This window comes from Opisthocomus hoazin, chromosome 1, assembly GCF_030867145.1.
Source record: "Opisthocomus hoazin isolate bOpiHoa1 chromosome 1, bOpiHoa1.hap1, whole genome shotgun sequence".
Classification (NCBI taxonomy): domain Eukaryota; kingdom Metazoa; phylum Chordata; class Aves; order Opisthocomiformes; family Opisthocomidae; genus Opisthocomus; species Opisthocomus hoazin.
The window spans coordinates 119,728,651-119,748,074 of record NC_134414.1 but is presented as its reverse complement, the minus strand read 5'-3'; the positions used below and the strand labels follow the sequence as shown (position 1 = coordinate 119,748,074).

Here is a 19,424-nt window from a genome sequence, read left to right as displayed (position 1 = left end):
CGTGTTTAGTTAATGTAGTAGTTAAAATAAAGAGCCTTAGGTTCCTCTCACAACTGTAGTAAAGGGTCGTAATTGGATCCTTCCTTCTGCTGAGTGAAAGCTAGCCAGCAGGCTAAGTGCCTCTGACTTCAATAGAACTTGGGGGGGCATCTGCTTCATGACTACTACCCGTATCTCAGTTTAACTGCTTGACATTTTCATGATGAATTTGCTTGAAATTAACCAAAGAATCAAGGAAGCAGGGAACCAGACTGCGATCGGCAATATTTCCAATAATTTATCAAGAGTTATAAATAGAGAAATGGTGGAAATGTTTGCTGAGGAACGACATGTTTTGCTTATCTCCAGGTTACAGCCCTGCTTTCCCATTTTTAAATTCTACAATCAAAAGTCGGGGCAAACCCAGCCCGGGAAGGAGATGGGTGGCTAGCATCTCCAGTGCAGCAGTGAAAAACATGATGACGGGTGCCGAGCAGAGAACCTGTGACGCTGGCAGTGCTGCTTGGCACACCGGTGGCACACCGACTCACTTCATGGATTGGGGCAGGGAAGCTCTACAGCAAGATACAGACGGAGAAACATTTTGCTGTTTTCTCTGAAGCAGTTCCAGGAGAGGTCGCAAATCACTGCACGTTGGTCTAGCACCCAGGGAGAAGTGGCATTTGGCTCACTATGTTAATGACATTAGAAACAAAGATCTGCCTCCTTCGGGCTCGGACAAAAAGTGGTAGCTGTAGGACATTTAACTTAGAAAGAACCAAACGTACTGAAATCCAACCATTTAAGGGATGTACTTCTGAGGAGGGTGAGACTTAAATGCAGAAATAAAGAATACGGGATGCTGTAGGCTCATGAAGTTTAAGGGAGAGCATCTCGGGGGAGTTCTGCTATGGTAACATGCGGGCAGAGCCCTGTCACTCAGAAGACTCTGCACTGAAGAGCTTAGGTAGAGGCAAGGTCCAGCAACTGTTCTTGTCCCATGGGAGACAGTACTACTGGATATGAAGGCACTGCTATCTGCCAGTCAGTGAATGCTTAAAAATATTTCTGGGACTATTTGGTCAAATTGGTAAAAGAACATGCTCAGTAATTTACTGTTCCTTTGGGGTTTTGATGATCACCGCCTTACAGAAACAACAAATTTTAAACAACCATCCAAGAAAAGTCACTCAAAACAGTATTTGAACTAGTCATGCCAAAACATCTAGCACCAGCAACGTGGTAAGTAGCCACAGCTAACAGGGCTATCAATCATGCAAGTTCAATCAAAACAAGTGAAAGGAATTCAAATTTCCAGATATGAATGCTAGTCTCCAATTATCTGTGGATTACCCACAGACCAAAAATAATGCAGAGACAAGATTTCAAAATTAACAGAAAAGATTTTAAACAACTGGAAAAAAAGTTTCTAGAATAATTAATTCTTTGTGTTTCCCTTCCTTACCAGAGTGGGTCACAGTTTAAGTAATCGTGTCATATTTTTGGTTAGGTTTTTGTTGAAAAATAGGCCAAGTTCCAGTACGATACTGTGAATTTTAATTAAAAGTATGAAAATATAGCATTCAAAATTATGCATGATTTTTAACTTTTCTTCACCTGTGCAGCAGCAGTAGTGGCCATTTTCTTCGAATAACAGACTCCTCAGCTAATCTTCTTGTCCCTAATTATGCTGAGATCTTTTATTTAGCATTTTTCCCCTAGTACCATGTGCTTTGAAGGTATACTGATATCTTTCTTCTATACTTTGTCACTTTGTGACGACGACGACCTGGAGATGCCTGTTCTATTGGAAAACTCTGTAGACGGATTGCACTTCTTACTAGGAACACTGGATCCTTAACTGGATTTTAGACAAGCACTGTCAACTATCCAGTGCTCAGCAGCTTCTTGTTTGCCTTCCAGCTCTGGCACTTGCTCCCAAGTCACACATTTGACAGTTCATAAGCTCTACACATCCATCCACATACACTTTAGAAAAAAACGAGGATCTCATTTCAACAGCTGAAAGTAAAGTCAAGTAAGGCTGCACATATTACTAATTTCTTAGGGATGTACTGTACTCGCAGTCCACTGCACCCAGGGAGGTGGGTCAAAAATTTACTTTAGATTGAACAGCAGAAGGCATTGTAGCATGCATCTTAAACTGTGGTTACGCAGTATTTCTCTCTGTGCTGGGGCAGAGAATATGGGAAAGGGTAAGGGTGCTCCTGTGGAAATGGAGACATAGATCTGGTGATGTACATATTCTCTAGCCCTTTTTCTTTACCAAGGGTTTTCCATGTGTATTGTAGGAGGAGTGCTTTGCCTCTGCCTTCAGGCTGCAGATGTCACAGAATCACAGAATGGTAGAGGTTGGAAGGGACCTCTGTGGGTCATCTAGTCCAACCCTCCTGCTGCAGCAGTGTCACCTACAGCAGGCTGCACAGGACCTTGTCCAGGCGGGTCTTGAATATCTCCACAGAAGGAGAATCCACAACCTCCCTGGGCAGCCTGTTCCAGTGCTCCGTCACCCTCAGAGTGAAGAAGTTCTTTCTCATGTTCAGACGGAACTTCCTGTGCTTCAGTTTGTGCCCATTGCCCCATGTCCTGTCGCTGGGCACCACTGAAAAGAGTTTGGTCCCATCCTCCTGACACCCACCCTTCAGATATTTATAGGTATTTATAAGGTCTCCTCTCAGCCTTCTCTTCTTCAGGCTGAACAAGCCCAGCTCCCTCAGCCTCTCCTAATAGTAGAGATGCTCCAGCCCCCTCACCATCCTCGTAGCCCTCCGCTGGACACTCTCCAGTAGATCCTCACCTTTCTTGAAGTGGGGAGCCCAGAACTGGAGAGAATACTCCAGATGGGGCCTCACTAGGGCAGTGTAGAGGGGAAGGAGAACCTCCCTCTACCTGCTGGCCACACTCCTCCTAACGCATCCCAGGATCCCATTAGCTTTCTTGGCAGCCAGGGCACACTGCTGGCTCATGGTCAACCTGTCGTCCACCAGGACACCCAGGTCCCTCTCCACAGAGCTGCTGTCACATGCTAAGGTTCAAACACGTTGGTAAGTTTTCTTACTGATGTGTTTTGTGCCATAAGTGACATCACTGCAAAGCCAGTAGTGCAGCAGAGGGTCATATGAGGTCCAGAACAACAGTGGTTCAGATCATCTGAGTTTACTGACTCAAAAGTCCTGGCTTCCATTCAAATTCTCTCTAAAAAGAAATTGGTGCTGTTTTGCTTAGAACAGAACCATATATTTTATACAAAAGCTTGCTCCACTTTCCCTGTTTTTACTTCATTGGACCTAGTTATTCCAGGCAAGTGACAGTTTTAATCAACAGGATATTCAGTTTTCATTGATACAGCTGCAAGGTATGTTATTCTGCCAGAAAAGATAAATTCACTGAGTGTTACGGTAATTAATATGTACCTTGAAAAGGAGATTTCCCATCCACCTCTAATGAGCTATTCTTAGCACTAAAAGTATTTCCTAACCCGTGATAGGAAAATGAGATTTAACCTTACCCTGTCAAACTTCACAGCTAGATCAACAACTGTTACAAGAGGGGGAATTCCAAGTCATCTCAATTATACCGCACCACATGAAATAATTATATTTGGTTACCCTTTAGAAGGATATGTTCTTGAGGGATAACTTTTATGTACTGCTCCTCCAAACATGACTACATCATTCTGACTGTGCTGCTTTTGATTTTTAAATAGCTCACACAGCTATAACCTCTGCATATTATCTCTAACTATAAATGACAGTACTATATTTACACGCAGATACTACATTCTTGGAAGAAGATTTTTTTCTCCTTAGCTATCCAGGTTCACAATGTAAAAACTTGTTGAAACTTCTCTAACATAAGGTTAGCAGAGAAGATTTTGTACGTTTTACTAACAGAGCTAATATACAATGCAAAAGACTTTTTTGAAAAGAAATGAATGAAGAGAATAAAACTAATCAAACCTCTTTCAGTTAATATATAAACTTGCACTCAAATCAATACGCAAAATGCATTAACCTGAAAGGCACAACATACCTGATTCAAATTTATAAAAAGGCTCGTTTTTATGTTTCTGCGTAAAGAATAGGTTATTAAATGAATACAATTTACTACAGAAATACAGCAGAACCCACCTCAGTTCCTAGCTATTGTGTCAGTGTTGAAAGAAGTCTTGATGTTATGAAAAGTTCCCCAACATACAAATGAAATCATGTGAACAAGCAGGAGAGATGCTAAAAGCAGAAATAATTCAGTTTATTCTAAAGGTGAAAAACTGGGGCAAGACACATGACTAATGCTTTAAGTTAAATTTGCAAAAAGATTCAAGATTTAAGAAAAACAGTAAACAAGTGATAGTTTTTCTTATTGTTAGCTTTATTTTTTTTCAATACGAATATCCATGCTTCACTCTATAGAAAGAAAATTAGAAAAACAAAACACAACTTATGGCCGTTATTTTTCTGTTGTTGGTAGTGTTTTGTTTTTTTTTTTTACAGCTATGAACATCTATGCTTCATTTTACAGAAAAGGAATGACTCCTTGTGCAACTCCTTACAAAATCAGGGAAACATTTTGATGACATTTGTACCTTGTATTCCACAGTTCTGCCCCTTTACCAACATGAAATAAGATCACGGAGAAGCCGTAAAGCTTATCTCATCCATCAGCATGGGGCTCAATTTTCTTCCATGTAACTTTAAATTCCTTAAGGATAGCAATGCCACAGGACTTACTGCAAAAAAAAGGAAAAACCCCCACATTAACCAAAAAAGAGCTGGACAGGTGATGGGAACAAGATAAATATGCAAGCAAATAAAGTAAGGAAAAAAAAAACTAAAAAAGGGTGTTAATGTGGGAGATTACAAATTTAGTGAAGGCAGTATTTATAAGAACAGAACTAGCATGAAAAATTCTAAAACATGGAAAGCATTATGCTGGAGAAATAAGCTGAAAAGTTTTATTTCAAGCAATGTAATACAACTCAATTCCAGAGCTCTTCAGAAATTGTCACGTAAATTTTCTTCAGAGCTGCAAGTAACCCAGCGATTTGGTCATGAACAGGAAAATTCATAGTGCCTGTAGTAGTGCCAGAGTGGTCTCAACCTACCAGAGTATACATTATTGGCAAGCACAGAGACCAGATTAAAAGCAAGTCTGTTCATTGAAAAATACAAAGAATATGTATAGTATTTTATAGTGCTAAGAAAAGGATAAGAAAAGTTGATCTTGCTTCTTCCTCACTTGTAGGATGTCTAACACATGTCCTCGTTAGTCAGCCCTTTTCAGTGTTAGGTATATTGGATGACTTAAGCCAGACTGATAATCACCATGAGCATCTTTGAATTGTATGACTGGAATAGCAATTTGATTGTACAGGAGGTTATGCTCCTTGAGCACTGCAGGTTTCCCAGATGACAGGAAAGTAGTCACAGCTCACAGAAATTAGATGCTTGTACAAAAAGCAAACCAGTGAAGATATGGCTATATTTTGAAATGACAATTGATTTAAAAATAAAGGAAACAGAAGACAGAACTGAGAAGGATAACTAAGTTTTTGGCATTATGTAACACATAGGGTAGGAATACAAAGAAAATTTTGGTGGATACTGCTAAATTATATACTCTTCAGTCAGACACACAAGTAATTTAAAGAAAGTGAAGCTAAAGCATCCTATGTAAAATCACATAGGTAATACTTGTCCTTAGGTTCTGCAGAGGAAGATTTTGTGTTCAGAGGATGATGGTCCTGATTTAGAGAATGACTCAGCTCCCAGGATGGAAATCTTTGTCAGTTTTTCTTGTGCATGTGTTGAAAGAGATGACAACATAGGAGTTACTGAGGAGACAGCTGAAGCAGTGCATAGGTCAAGAAGCAACAGGTAATTCATGAACAGTAAGAGCAATTCTGTATTTTATCTGCACAGCTGAAACAGCAGAAGGACATAGAACAAATGATAGAATAGAACAAACAACTTGGACAATGATCTTATGAATGAAGAAATCTTTTCATTTGCATAAGTTAATGCCTGAACTCCAAATAGTAAACGAGCCAGATAATGATCAACTGAAAAATGTCAGGAGAGGATCTTAGTGTGGTTTGTGAGACTAAGTTTTAACGGGGGTAAGACATTAAAGATGTTTGAAAGGATTCTTCCTTTATAGTTTACTTATATGGCTAGTATTCGACTACTACCCACCTGACTAACCAACGACAGTGAAATGTATCATGGATAAAAAAATTGTTAAATTTACAGAAGGTTGTTATTAGGGCAAAAATATGTATCTGTAACAATAATTTTGCCTAGAACACTATTAGGAGAGTCAATGATGACACAAAGTAAATGGCAGAGGGGTTCCAGAGACTCAGTATACCTACTACTCCATGTATTGTCATTTATCCCATCACAATCATTCATGGTTCAGATTCTTTGAGGAAAAAGAGCTGGAATAAAAGAAGACATAAAAATACTTGTAAGTTTTCACCAGGACAGAGCATTTTGAATATTAAAGTATTTCTACAGCATATTTATCTAAGAACCATTGTAAATCTAAGAGAGTAGTGCACAGTCAGCTGATTTACTCATGGCCCCAGTGGTCATGGATATAAGGCTTTTCATAACCTGTGTCAGAATTTTAACATAAATTTGGCAAATTCTGCAAAACCAAACGAATGGGAAGAGACATTGGACTCAGTACTTCAGGACTTTTATAGCCTGTATTGACAAACTGCTAAATTGCAGGCAGACTGTAAAATGGGCCTTTGCATTGCAACATTATAAATGTTTGTGATGTCTTCCATTTATAGATGCTTTACTTGAGTACCTAAATGACAAATTCGAACTTAAAGATGCAATGACCTCCAGTTTTATACAGCTCTGCTGACTATGTATTTCAGCACAACTACTGTGAATTTGAAAAATCAACCACTGCTCTCTAACCCGTCTCCTGGATTCTCCACTAAGGAATTACATTTTTATACTGCTGAAACTACTGATTTTAGTAGAGCTAACATTTGTATAATAGTGGAATAAAATTGTAGAGGATGGTAGAGATCTGCTGAGAGCCCTGGAGTAAAGATATTGTGCAATATTCAAACTACCTGGGAATCAATGAGAGGGAAGCAGATGGTGTAAGGAAAAAGTTTAAAAATAAAACCAAACTTACCAAAGACTGAGGAATCGGAACCCCCCCCACACGAACACTGTTCTTGTGAAGACCTCAGGAGGTGATGACTTGTCATAAAGCAAGCCCCCTCTCGTGTCTGAATCAGGAAGACTTAAACTGCCAACCTTAGGACATAGAGGCACATTGGAAAGGTGACCATAAAGTCAGCAAAGTGAGGCTTTTCTATATTAATCCAATAATTTGGACTGTTAGAATATTTACTGGACTAAAAGTAAATTCTTAGCACTATGTATATGGTGTAGTACGCAAGATTTTGAGTGTGTAACAAATCGGTGGAGAATGTGAGCAAACCCTTCTGTGAACCTTTCCTGTGTACTGGTGAGCAACCAACCTTCTGCAAAAACTTCTGTAAGCGGAAGCCTACAGTCATCATAGAAGACCAGGAATGCAGTTTGTGTGCATTCCTGTGTCCTGGCAGGTATTTAATTTACAGTAAAACAAATGAATTGTGGACAGCCAGGAGATTCAGGATCACTAAGAATCTGAGGAAAGCAGAGAAACAGTAGTTACATCACTCTATGATCTGGCTGTGACTCACTCCAGGCAAACTTTGCCTGGATAAATGGCAGTCTCTGTGGTGGAAGATGACAGTTTGCTGAAAACCTGAGAGAAAGGAGAAAACAGACAGCAGTCTAAGCAAGCTGATGATATGTGGGCACTGGGTGGAAGCCCAAAGTTTGCTGATACTGTTATAAAAGCCTCTGATCATAGTCCTAGGTGATCACAGATCTCTGTCTAGCTCCTTTCTAGTGAACCAGCTGAGTACAGATTTCGTTTTTATAATGGCTTATCTGTAAAGGACAAAATCAGGCAGACAGGGGAATCAAGGAAGAAGAACACTAAATCCAACCCCTTACTAGACATGCCCACTCCGCTCCTAGAAATATCCACCCTCCTCTCCTTTCTAGAAGAAATGGCTGAGCTGAGAGAATGGCATATTCAGCAGGGACTCAGTCTTTGAGGTACAGATTCTTGCAAATCAGTCAGTTCCTGCAGCAGCAACTGCCCACTGAGTGGATATATAACACTGTATGAGCTTTAAAAGGAAGACCAGAATTTGAAAGATTGGCTCATCCAGATGATCCCAAGCCAAAAGGAAGCAAAGATGTATTGGAAGCAGAAAAAGTTGTCAGGCTCTCTTCAAAATTTTAGAGAAGAACAAGACTTGAATTAGGATCAGGATGCATTTAAAGAGTTGTAGTGGATTTCCTGGACACAAAAATGCATTTAGATTTAGGATCTATAGATACTGGCACAGTATGGAATGAGCTAGCAACCCATACGAAGGAAGAAGTGATCTAAGGGACACTAAATAATAATAAACAAGAAAAACAAACAAAAAAATATTCCATGGGAGTATATGACTTAGAAGCTGTAAAAACTGTTACTTTTGTCAGCATCTGCTCTCACATATTCTTCTTTGGTAAAAGTGGCAAAAGCGGGATGACAAACAAGAAGCAGAAAAGTAGTCCATGCACATATGCAGCGGTAGGAAACAGTGCAGTGAGAAAACAGTCAGACCTAGCACAAACACACACATGGGAATAAGGTCAGCAAACTGTTGAAGAGATGCAGTACTGGGACAATATTTCCAGCAAGCCCCCAACCAGATCACTAACTGAAGACTGGCATAAGGAAAAAGGCAATTAATTGGTTATACTTCGTCTTTACAGACATCAAAGTACAACATGATCATGGGAGACGGCCTGCCATCCTCGTAGAACTAAGGGACAAGTGGAAAATGAAGAGCCTGGATGTTGCCTGAGAAGATAATATAATGCAAAAAGACTGAATACCCGGCACAGGCTGTGATCTGTGCAATTCAGAAGGCTATTCTGATTAAGCAAGCAGAGGAAGGGAATGAAGTGCTAACAAAGAAGCTGAATATTCAAGCAGGAGAATCCGGAATTGCTGTGAGAAGTGTGACTGCTGATGCACGATGCCCTGCTACAGAAGCTGATCGCACGAATGTGAGAAATATCTGCAGCGAGTGGCTGGTTAAACTAAAATCAGATTGGGCAGTGGTATCAGCCATTTCTTGAGTAGGATTAGGCGACTGAATCCAACATCCAGGGAGAATTTTGACAGATAAACAAAAGGCTCAGAGAGATATCCAAGAGGAAGGATGTCTGAAACTGAGGAATGCTAACCGAGAGCCATCAGCCCTTAAACTATTCTTATGGAATTGGGATCACATTAACTCAGAAAATCAAAAATTACCTGTATTATACCTGATTGTAATTAACACTGAAGGTAAAAAAATACGTTTAATTGTAAAGATTGCTATTTGAATGAATATAAATGCTTAGCTGTTTGTTAGAAAGAAGAGATAGAACGAAAACAAAAACAGATGGAGGATTACCAAAGTTATCTAACAATATCAAGTAAATTTTCTTATTACGTAATAATGAAGTAGTTGTTTCTTTACTATGTACTTCAAAACAAGGTATTCAGGAAACAGAAATGCAGCTAATTAACCTGGACATCCTCAGAAACTCATACTGAGGGAGGTGCTTTAGCCTGGATAACTAAGGTAACTATTAATATTTTCTTATTTTATCTTCCACAGATAGCACAGTATGAGCAAACCCTTCCAAATGTACATACATTGTAAGCTGCATATTGCTTTGTTTTCTTTAATGCATGTTTTTATTAAGATACATGCATATAGGGAAAGTGAGAGCCATACTAGTTTTCTTTTAATTCCATTGCCACGGCTGGGTTTAAAAACAAGATCAAAAGATGACCCTGGGTAATAAGAGACAAAGGATACAACCTAAGGCATTAATTTCCAAGCAAGAGAAAACCTGTTTCTCTGTGTGAAGACATATGTACCTCTTACTAACCTATGTATGCCTATGTTCCTAACAAGAATGTGTGTTTGTGTTTGTCTTGGATGAAGCTTTCTATATTTATAAAATACAGAATTTTGAGTGCTCTAAGAATAAAAGGTGAATCGTATTCTATACAATACAATCACATGGCAACGGATTGCATACCTATAAGGGTAGCTCTGTATCACTGGGATTGTGAAGACTGCACCTTCATTTATTGACATAAGACATGTAGTGAATGGTGGAAATCAGGGGTCCGTAAACTGACAGGGTATCAAAATGTTACGTTTATAGTACGTAACTTTGCATGATTATTCAACTAGAGCTAATCGGGTAACTTTGGAGATCTATAGCTATAGCATTTCTGAGATGAGAGATGTGCATTTATGAAGATGGATTATTGAACATGATAGGTGTTCTGCACAGTCTCTTTAGGCAGACTCCAGAAAAACAACTCAAGACATGCACTACATATGCAATGATACTAGTTTTCAGTGTTTTAACAATTGCTTAGATCAGAATTTGACCAAGATGTGATTATGAAATTGCTCCAGTGATTGTGCCATTATCTATGTAGGATTCAGTTATCTTCAAGTACATCCAGAAATCACTGTGAAATACCTCATAGTGTGTAAACGCCCAGTGACAGGCACACGTGCAATGTAAAGCTACAAGTTACATCACTACCTTAAAAGCAAGACTATGGTCTCTGAAATCTAGAGAAACCTGAACTAGCTTTACACCCCACAGGTGTAATTTCAGTTGTCATACTAACTTTGGTGATTATACAATGGTTATACACCATTATACCCTCAGACTCTTATGTGTGATCATCACACAAGACCACATATGAAAAAAAGATTGTTTTCAAGAGCCATCACTCAGTCCTGTTAAGAAACCTTAAGTCACAGGAGATTTTGCAGCATCTCTGCTGGACTCATGTAACGACTAGCCTATGTTTAGCAGACCATCTATCAAAAACAAGAATTTTAGCCTGGTATATGTGATTTTTTGCCATTGCCATTGCTTCCCTAGTGCCTGAATGACTATTGCTAAGCCCAAGTGAGCTTGCATCTGTGAGTGCCGCTGGGGCAAAGGATTTGACAGCCCTGGGCAGTTCCTGCATGACCAACAGCCTCCTTACTGTCAAGTGCATCTGGGAGAGGCTGTTGTGCAGTTGTCAAGACTTCAGCTGGGAACCTCAAAATCCAGGAGGGAGACATCAACCCCTCCCATGAACATCAGGCTGTGTGTGGTGAAGACCTCAGGAGGCCAATGCCTTGTCATAGCACATATGCCCCCATCTGCCTGAGGAAGACTTAAATTGTCAACCTTAGGACCCAGAGGCATGCTGGGAAGGGGGGCATAACGTTACGGGATAAGGCATAGGTGCTAGAATGTTTTCTGCAAAACAATTTAAATTGCACTATTAATTAAGGTGGGATTTTTTTCCATATTAACCAAATAATTTGGACAATTGTAGTGTCAAAACATTTACTGGACTAAGAGTAAATTCTTAGTTCCATATATGGTGTTCTCTTCTGCCTCTAGCAAGATTTTGAGTGTAGCACTAAGGAGCTTGTTCCTATCCCAACCTTCTGTTCATCTGAAACACCTGGGAATTGATTTGGTCAACTGACACCAACTGCCATTAAAAACTAAACCACAACTAATACTGCCAAGATCTAAAAGATCGTCTGCAGAAAGCATTTTGGACTTCCTAAAGTTCTGCACTTCACACAAAGTTTGCACCGGATTCATCTGCTTTTACTGTGGTGACCTCAGTGCACACTTCAATTTATGAATACAACTTAGGTACTATTCTGCTTTTTGAAAACTAGAATAGTTCTACACATACTAATGAATTTATATTGACAGAGCTGTCAGAGCATTAGCACTACATATCTTCTCCTTTCTTCTCACCTCACTTGACCTACCCCAGGATTAGCTGTGTAACCTTCAGAATGAGTATCTGGCAACCTCACTTTCTTTTCTGAGTAAAAGGCCAGACAGCCTCAATGCCTGTAGTGTTTCAGGGAGGAATGTAAGATTAAGCAACCAGCCTTCAAGAGACCTCCTAGGTAAGATTATTTCTTAGGGATTTTATGAAAGACCCGTCAATGAAGAACAAGAAAGCAAAATTGCTGCTGAAGCTGTGGTGTTTCATTCTTAATTCCAAGTGTACTGGATATAAACCATACAATATTTGGCTAGCATTTAAAAGTTCCTTGTTTAATAGCAATATTTTCTTACAGAAGCCCGCTGCAATAATAGCAGGACTGTTCCTCTGGGACAACTATCCTGGAGAGCTCAAGCCACCTACTTCCGAAGTGTTAGAGATAAACACATCGGTAAGACAGAGGTGACAGTTACCAAGTATCGTGGCTACGGCATTAAGAAAAGAGTCCCAAATGTTTTATGTTCTTCCCCCAACACATCAACAAATATGCAAATACCAGGAAACAGCAGTACTGGTGGTTGTAGAAGGTTGTTTCTAATGGCAGTAATTACTTCTGAGAAACACATACAGAAGGCACAAATACAACACAGTAAATACAACATCCAAAAATATTATGATATTCCTAAAGTTTTCCTGTATGTTGTATCTGTGAAGTGTTTTACAGATTCTTACTTGAAACTAAAGACTTTCCGCTAAATCAAATCCTTTTTTTTAGTGAGACTCATAGACATTTTCACAACAAATATTGTTCTACATCTGCTGATATTTTTTAAATTGGTATCACACTTTGAAGTGTCTTGATTACAGTGTAAACAACTATGAAAGATATTTACATTTTTTGATACTGTTACAGAAAATAAGGACACTAAATCGTAATAATACTGCAATATTGTGAAAGCAAGAAGCGGCCATTATCTAGGACTTTCAGGTTGTTGGAATGTGTTTTCATTTTGTTCTGCATGGTAAGTGCAAATGGCATTCCCATCAACTGCACTTACTGGAATTTGACAATCCTGAAACCAGCTTTTGAGTATTTCAGATTGTACATTAGTTTTGATCTTTAAAGATGTGTTGTTATTTAAAGCTCCTGACACCATAACAGCCCAGAGGTAAGACTTTAAAAGATAGTCTCTAGGAACACCCTACATTTCTTAAAAACTCCAAACTCAAACCCAAAAATGAAACCCTCAAACCTATAAACTAATTAATGGATATCCTAATAGATTCTTGGAACATTTGCTGCGATTTTCAAGGATATGTGCTTTGTTTTTCCTATATAATCAAATAGTTGAATCCTTGCTAGAAGTGCAGTTTTAATTTAAGAATTGTGACATGCTGCTGAGGTCTAGCTTTGGCAGCAGCTGTGCAACACTGGCCATTTCTTTTCTCCTACGTGTCTCACCTTGGAGAATCCAAAGATAGGCATAAATAGCTTGTTTAATCTCCATTCCCTGTCTGAGAAGACTACTAAGATAAATGACAATGGTTTTTTTAAAGGGGGCATTTGCATTGGATCTGAATGACAACTGTGCAATTAATTTCATATGGATTCTTGAACAAATATTAGGGGTAAGTATGGCTGGCCAATGTGGCATAATAAGCTAGTTTTCTTTCAAATTCTGAGCTCCATTTTGTGTTATGTAGTGAATGTGCAGAAACCGGTCTAAAGGTGGGAATCTGCAATGTGTATCGTTAACAAGCTCAGATGTCTGACATCTCTACAAAGGACACAGGGAAATCCTTCAAGAATCCATTCTTCTGGAATAATGAAACATGAGTCTTTTTGAACAGCTGCCTCTATCCACGGGAACACCTTTCCTTGATAGTGTCCATTGTGGGATCGAGTATAGGCACAGGGTAGAGCTCATGTGTTCTCATGTGTTCCTGTGTTTCTCAGTCCATGGCCATGGACTACTTCTCATCCTTAAGACATCAAAAGGCACAATGGCAATAAAAAGTGCCCAGATCTTCTCACCTGCAAGGAAGCTAAGTGGGCCAACCACACCTAGATGTCAAAAGGCTTTCAAGAACAGGAATTGGGAGGAGTTCTGCCCAGATTGAAATGATGACAAATCTTGGACATAGCCTTGAAGTGTTGAATTTAAACATACCAAGGGCATGCTTTCTGACTTGTCGCTTTGAGAGATTAGTAATTCTTAAATGTTCTCAACAGCAGAGTTAAAAAATATCTTGCTGTCTTTGGTACCTGCTATTTTTTCTCAGACAGATTAAACTAGAAGTCTATAGACTGTCCACAGCTAAAATGGAGCACAGCTGATGGAACAGGCTAATGAGTACTTTGTGGTATTTGGGACCATACTGTAGCACCCAGGTACGGATATTTGCATTACCTCATTTATACCTATATTGGAATAAAAACTGGGCACACATCATCCTTGGCCATTGCCCTCTTTCTCTCCCTGCAGGCTAGAAGGCAACTCTAGCAAACCCTCACCATACTCCTGCTCTGGGCAATCTGAGAACCGTCTTGGCAGGAACCATGCTGTAACTCACGTACAACTTATCGATGTACCTCATAGCTGTGGGACTGAACAATCTAGAAATTAGCAGCAGTGCATGACAGCTGTAGGGCAGAATCCTGTACCCTAAAGATGACTGATAGCTCAGGAAGCGTCTCATAGAGCCAAGTCAGGACCAGGGACCAGGTCTACCCTGAGCCACTTCGTTTAGAAGCACCTGGAGCTCCGGAACTGGCTTTGCAAGGGCCAGTCAAGGCCAGAGACCACACAGATGTATTTTGGCTGAGATACAAACAGGCACTATTGAAGTGAGAGAATCTGAACCACTGCCTTAATGAAAAAAAGATTTTTTCCTAACCCAGTTCCTACAGTTTAGCATCTCTGCCATATTTTGCAAAATAAGTGCAAAATATTAGTGAATCAGAATGGAGGTACTGGATGACAAGAGTAGCCATTTTTCTCTTTCTTCAATGTTTTCCAGATCCTGAATGTTCTTTAATCAAAAACTTTGATTTCTGTTTGAACTTTGCATATTTTAAAAAAACTAAATTGATGTTATAATAATTGTAACTATACAGTTACTGCTCAGTATTGCTATGCAACATTTTAAAGCGTACATAACTTAAGCATGAGCATCCTTTGAACGATTAGTTTAGAGCGGATCGATATACTCCAGCCTCAGTGGTAATTGGGAGCCAGACACATGCCTTACACACCACTCCTACATAAGCCACTGCTGTCCTCCCAAAAGAGCAGTTATTACACACAGCCCTCCTCTTCCTATTCCTACTGGCAGCACCAGCTGCCAGGTTTGTATCAATCTCTGACAAATGCACAAAGTCGCATTCAGCTGTTCGGACAATATTCATTTCTTGAACTGCCATTTTTGCCTCCAGGTACAGGACTAAATGGCAGTGTCCTAAGAGGCAACCTCAGCCTCTGAGTCTCAGATAGATCACAGTGTAACAGATAATCACAATAATATATGCCTTAGTATCTTTGAGTTACTTGGGACAAAGCAGGCAGATAAAATCATGCTCAAGTTGTAAACTGGAACACGAGTAGATACAAATGGTACACTTACAAATTTCTCAGTTCATGGCGTGCTAAATATAGCATTTGGGCTTTGTCTATTATAGGGACAGGGGCTATTTGCAGAATTTAACTTCCTAAAGGTCAAGGTTGCTTATATGTGCAGCTGGATACTGCGTCTTTTCTACTTAAAATCTTCCAAATGAAGGTTAAGCAGGGGTCCTTGTCTTCAGGGAGCTGAAAATCACAGGCATCTTCCTACTGTTTACACAAACTGCTAATGCTGATTTATAAATCTCTGTCTTGTATTTATGCCAAACAGCTACTAATGGTGCTGTGAACTTGCCTGAGCTTCCTGATGATGAAGCAAACCAAAGAGACTGTGCTAAGTCCGAAACTCCTGTTCCCTACGCTTGTGAATTCAAGGGCTGCAGGAATCGCCTTCCTGCCTCCTGTTCAACAGCAATTGACCTCTCCAGTACCAAACACCAGGAAGCCCCAAAGCAGCAGCACAGGTAACATATAACTATTGTAAAAAAACAATTTCCCAGCTCTTGATAATAGGCTGGAACTTCTGCTTTTAGTTTTTTGTCAAACTAGTTAACTGTGAGAATGAGTGACACATTCGCAAAAGAACACGACGCACACAGTTCGATGCTAGAAGCAAGAATAAGATGCTAAGAGCTGTTAAACTTTGGTTTAGCACAGGCACTGGGATCGCTGCCATGCAGAAAGTTTTGAGAAGCACAGGTAATCTTAAAAACAGCTTTTCAGTCTCCAGTGAGACAGACGAAATTGTGGACACTGGGAAGAACAGAAATCCCGATCAGTCAGAGTTGGATATGATAGGTAGTTCTGCTACAGCATAGATGCTGCTTCATTCAATAACAAATTAAAAACGCTTGGGCTTCCTGCTTGGGGCAACTGCTATAGCAAACAGTATTTGAGTAGTGCCCTACTCCCTCTCGGGACAGGAAACACCTAGTGCACTCCATAAGGAAAAAAGTACATAAGTACTCTGAGTGTTGTGTGTGTAGCTAGAAACTGCTGCAAGGAAGGAAATACAGTGTAGTCAAACATACAATGTTGATTAAACAAACCATTATGGAAACTTTCACTGTAGCCAATTTTGGGTGAAGTAATAAATGAATTGCTAGTGTTTGTTACATGCGGTGCTGTTATCTGGCAGACAGGAAGGGGAAGCAGCTCTAAAATTCAGAGGAAGCCAAGGTAGGGTAGAGAAGTTACAAAGGAGGATAACAATTTAGGAAATGGTTGTGGACACCAGGTTAAGGCATCTAGGAGCTGAAAAGCTCATAAAGCGCAGCTGAAAAACATTCAAAATCCTCTAAACAAACGTTCTCACTACATGTCTAAACAAAGCAAAATTGCTGGACCTTAAATAAAAGTGCTAAACGCTGGCCTAGAGGCACGGCCAGGCTAGCGATTAGTTGCCTTGGATATTTGGTTGGCCTGCCCAAAAACTGATACTGGGCCAAAAACTTCCACAGCAATCCACCTGTGCCACCCAGCGCTCCGAGCCGCGTCAGGATCAACTGAATTCACCTCGCTTTGCTCAGGATTCTTTCTGCGTCCGGTAAACCGACGTTCTGCGGCGCAGACACCGCGTCCGTGAGGACTCACGGGTGCCCTCGGAGCCTTGCTTTGCTGAGCCTGCCCGCCAGCCCCCTGCCACACAGCCGAGGAACCCACCTCGACACCAAATCTGCCGGGGGGGGGGTTTGGGGGGGTGGCGGGGAGGTGTTTCGTGCGTGGGAACGCGGAGCTCACCCGGCGGCAGACACGCTGAAAAAGACATCAAAGGGCCACCAAGGAAACAACCCCGGGGCGGCGGCAGGCAGCCCCCTCCCTCGGCCGGCTCCGATCGCTCCGGCTCTCACTTCCTCCCCGCACGGCGCACAGCCCGCGCCGCACGTTGGGCCGCCGCCGGGGGCGCCGCCGCCCCGCCCCGCCCCGCTCTGAGGAGACCAGAGGCACCCGGAGCCCCGACACCGCCGCGCCCGGGCACTGGCGGGGGGGGGGGGGGGGAAAGCGCAGCGCAGCCCGGCGCGGCGCGGCCCAGCGGTCACGGCGGGCGGGGAGGGGCGGCGGAGGCGGCCGCCTCCCGGCCCCGGGGGGCTGCCCCGGCCGGTGGGCGGCGCCGGGCGGTGAGAGGCAGGGGGCGCCTCGCCCGCCCGCCCCGACCCCCCTCCCCGGGTGTATATAGCGGCGGCGCGGCGAGGATCCTGTGGCGGGCAAGATGGCGGCCGCCGTTTGCACGCAGCCCCCGCAGCCACTGAAGCTGCCGCAGCTGCTGGAGCGGGACCCCTACCTGGCCCCCTTCGAGGCGGACTTCCAGCGCAGGTACCGGCCCGGCCCCGACCCCCTGCTTGCCTGCCGGCGGTCTAGGCCCGCGCCGCGGGGAGGGGAGAGCCGCCTTGGCAGGGTGAGGGGCCGCGGGTGTGCCGGTGGCGACCGTCCGCCTCTGGGGGCGCCGAGGCGGGCGGGGGGAGCGGCGGGGCGGGCGGTGTCCCCTCCCCCTCCTTCCCCCTCCTCTCCCCTCCCCGTCGCGGCGGGGGCTGTCCCTCGGCCAGCGCCGGGCGGCTCCGCTTCCCGCCCCGGCGGCGGGGGGAACGGGCCCGGAGCCGGGGGTTCCGCGCCGGCCCTTCCCGGGGAGGCGCCTCCGCCGGCAGGGTCCCCTGAGCCGAGCGCGGCGCGCCGTCGCCGGGAGGCCTCCGCCGCGGGCCTCGCCGCCAGCGCCGCGGGAGGCGGTTCCGCCCGCCACAGCCGCTCCGGGCGGCCGCGTTGTCCCCCGTGGAGCCGCCCGAGAGCGGCATCGCCGCGCTGCGGGGCGCGGGGCTGGCCCGCAGGCCGAGGCGGGGGAGGGGGCCCTGCGGGGCTGAGCCGCCGGCCCTGGGAGGCCGCGGGAGCCCCGGGGCTGGTCGCAGGCGGGGGCCGGGGGCCCTTGTGGCGCGGCTTCGTGTGCCGCGTTTCACTGGCGGTGCTCTGATCACCGGGAGTGCTGACCAGTGCTGCGTGTCCCAGGGGTCTGGAAGAGTCTATGGGTGTGGGAGGGAAGTAAGAGGGAGCTTGACTCTTCTTAAAGTATTTGGCTTTTTTTTCTCTTTGCTGTATTATGGCGCTTTTGGCTTAGCGTTACCCGGTGTCCTGCTGGGTTCTGGCGGAGAATAGTGGCGAGGGTGGACCTTGTAAAATGGGATTAAGGATTGAGTAAATCACAGAGCATTTTCTCCAACTGTAATCTCTTAATGATAGAGCAACGGAGTGTTTTAAACAGTGATCCCTGGCAAGCTTGTGGTAATGTATGCAGTGCTGTAAAATGCCTAATTCTTTCAGTGGGGTGCCGGGGCGTAGGAAGTAGTAAGTGGGTGGATCTCTTAATAAAACCATTCATTAAAACATTTGGGCTTACCAAATGTCCCTGTTGTCTGAATAAGCACATTGTAGATGACGGTGTTTGTATTTCTGAGGATAGTACGGCTGTACTGAACACAGTCTTGAAAACTTTGGTGTACTTCCCAGGTTCATCCATATCAAATGCAGAATGTCAGATGATCATGCTTGTATCTTGTCCGTTCCTGGCTTCTGAACCTCAGTCTGGCCACTTAACATAATCCTTGTGGAAACATGTATACTGTTAATTAGCTCAAAAGAATAAAGGAAAAATTTTGTGACTACCTGTGATACACTGTCTTATTGCACGCTCATCCCATCTTTCATCCCGTGGATGGTAGAGAGTGCTGAAGAGCAATAGTGTAACCGCAGGGAAGTGCCTGTTGGCATCTCCGTGCAGTGCTTGTCCCAAGTTCCATGAATTGTGATTCAGTCAATCTGTATTTTATAGCTCCAGGTGCATTTTTACCTAGAGCTCTTGCATCAAGAGTGCCCAGGAGAAAGGAGTTTTGCAGCCTAATG

The 19,424-nt window shown here is 43.0% G+C and overlaps 1 protein-coding gene and 1 long non-coding RNA gene across 5 annotated transcripts in view; one reads left to right on the top strand and one right to left on the bottom strand.

The window, feature by feature from the left end:
• Positions 1-4,371: 4,371 nt before the first annotated feature.
• Positions 4,372-17,980, bottom strand: LOC142362915 (uncharacterized). The gene is made up of 3 exons (XR_012765377.1): positions 17,821-17,980; positions 6,370-6,439; positions 4,372-4,729 (listed from the first exon to the last, which is right to left on the bottom strand). It is a non-coding gene; the product is annotated as an uncharacterized LOC142362915 (long non-coding RNA).
• The window catches only part of GBE1 (1,4-alpha-glucan branching enzyme 1), a 171,264-nt gene continuing 169,456 nt past the window's right edge, over positions 17,617-19,424 (top strand). For all 4 annotated transcript variants that reach the window (XM_075434098.1, XM_075434088.1, XM_075434073.1 and 1 more), the window contains exon 1: positions 17,617-17,852. In XM_075434098.1, coding sequence (XP_075290213.1) covers positions 17,749-17,852 — 104 coding nt within the window. In that variant the 5' untranslated portion in view covers positions 17,617-17,748. The remainder of the gene's footprint in view (positions 17,853-19,424) is intronic.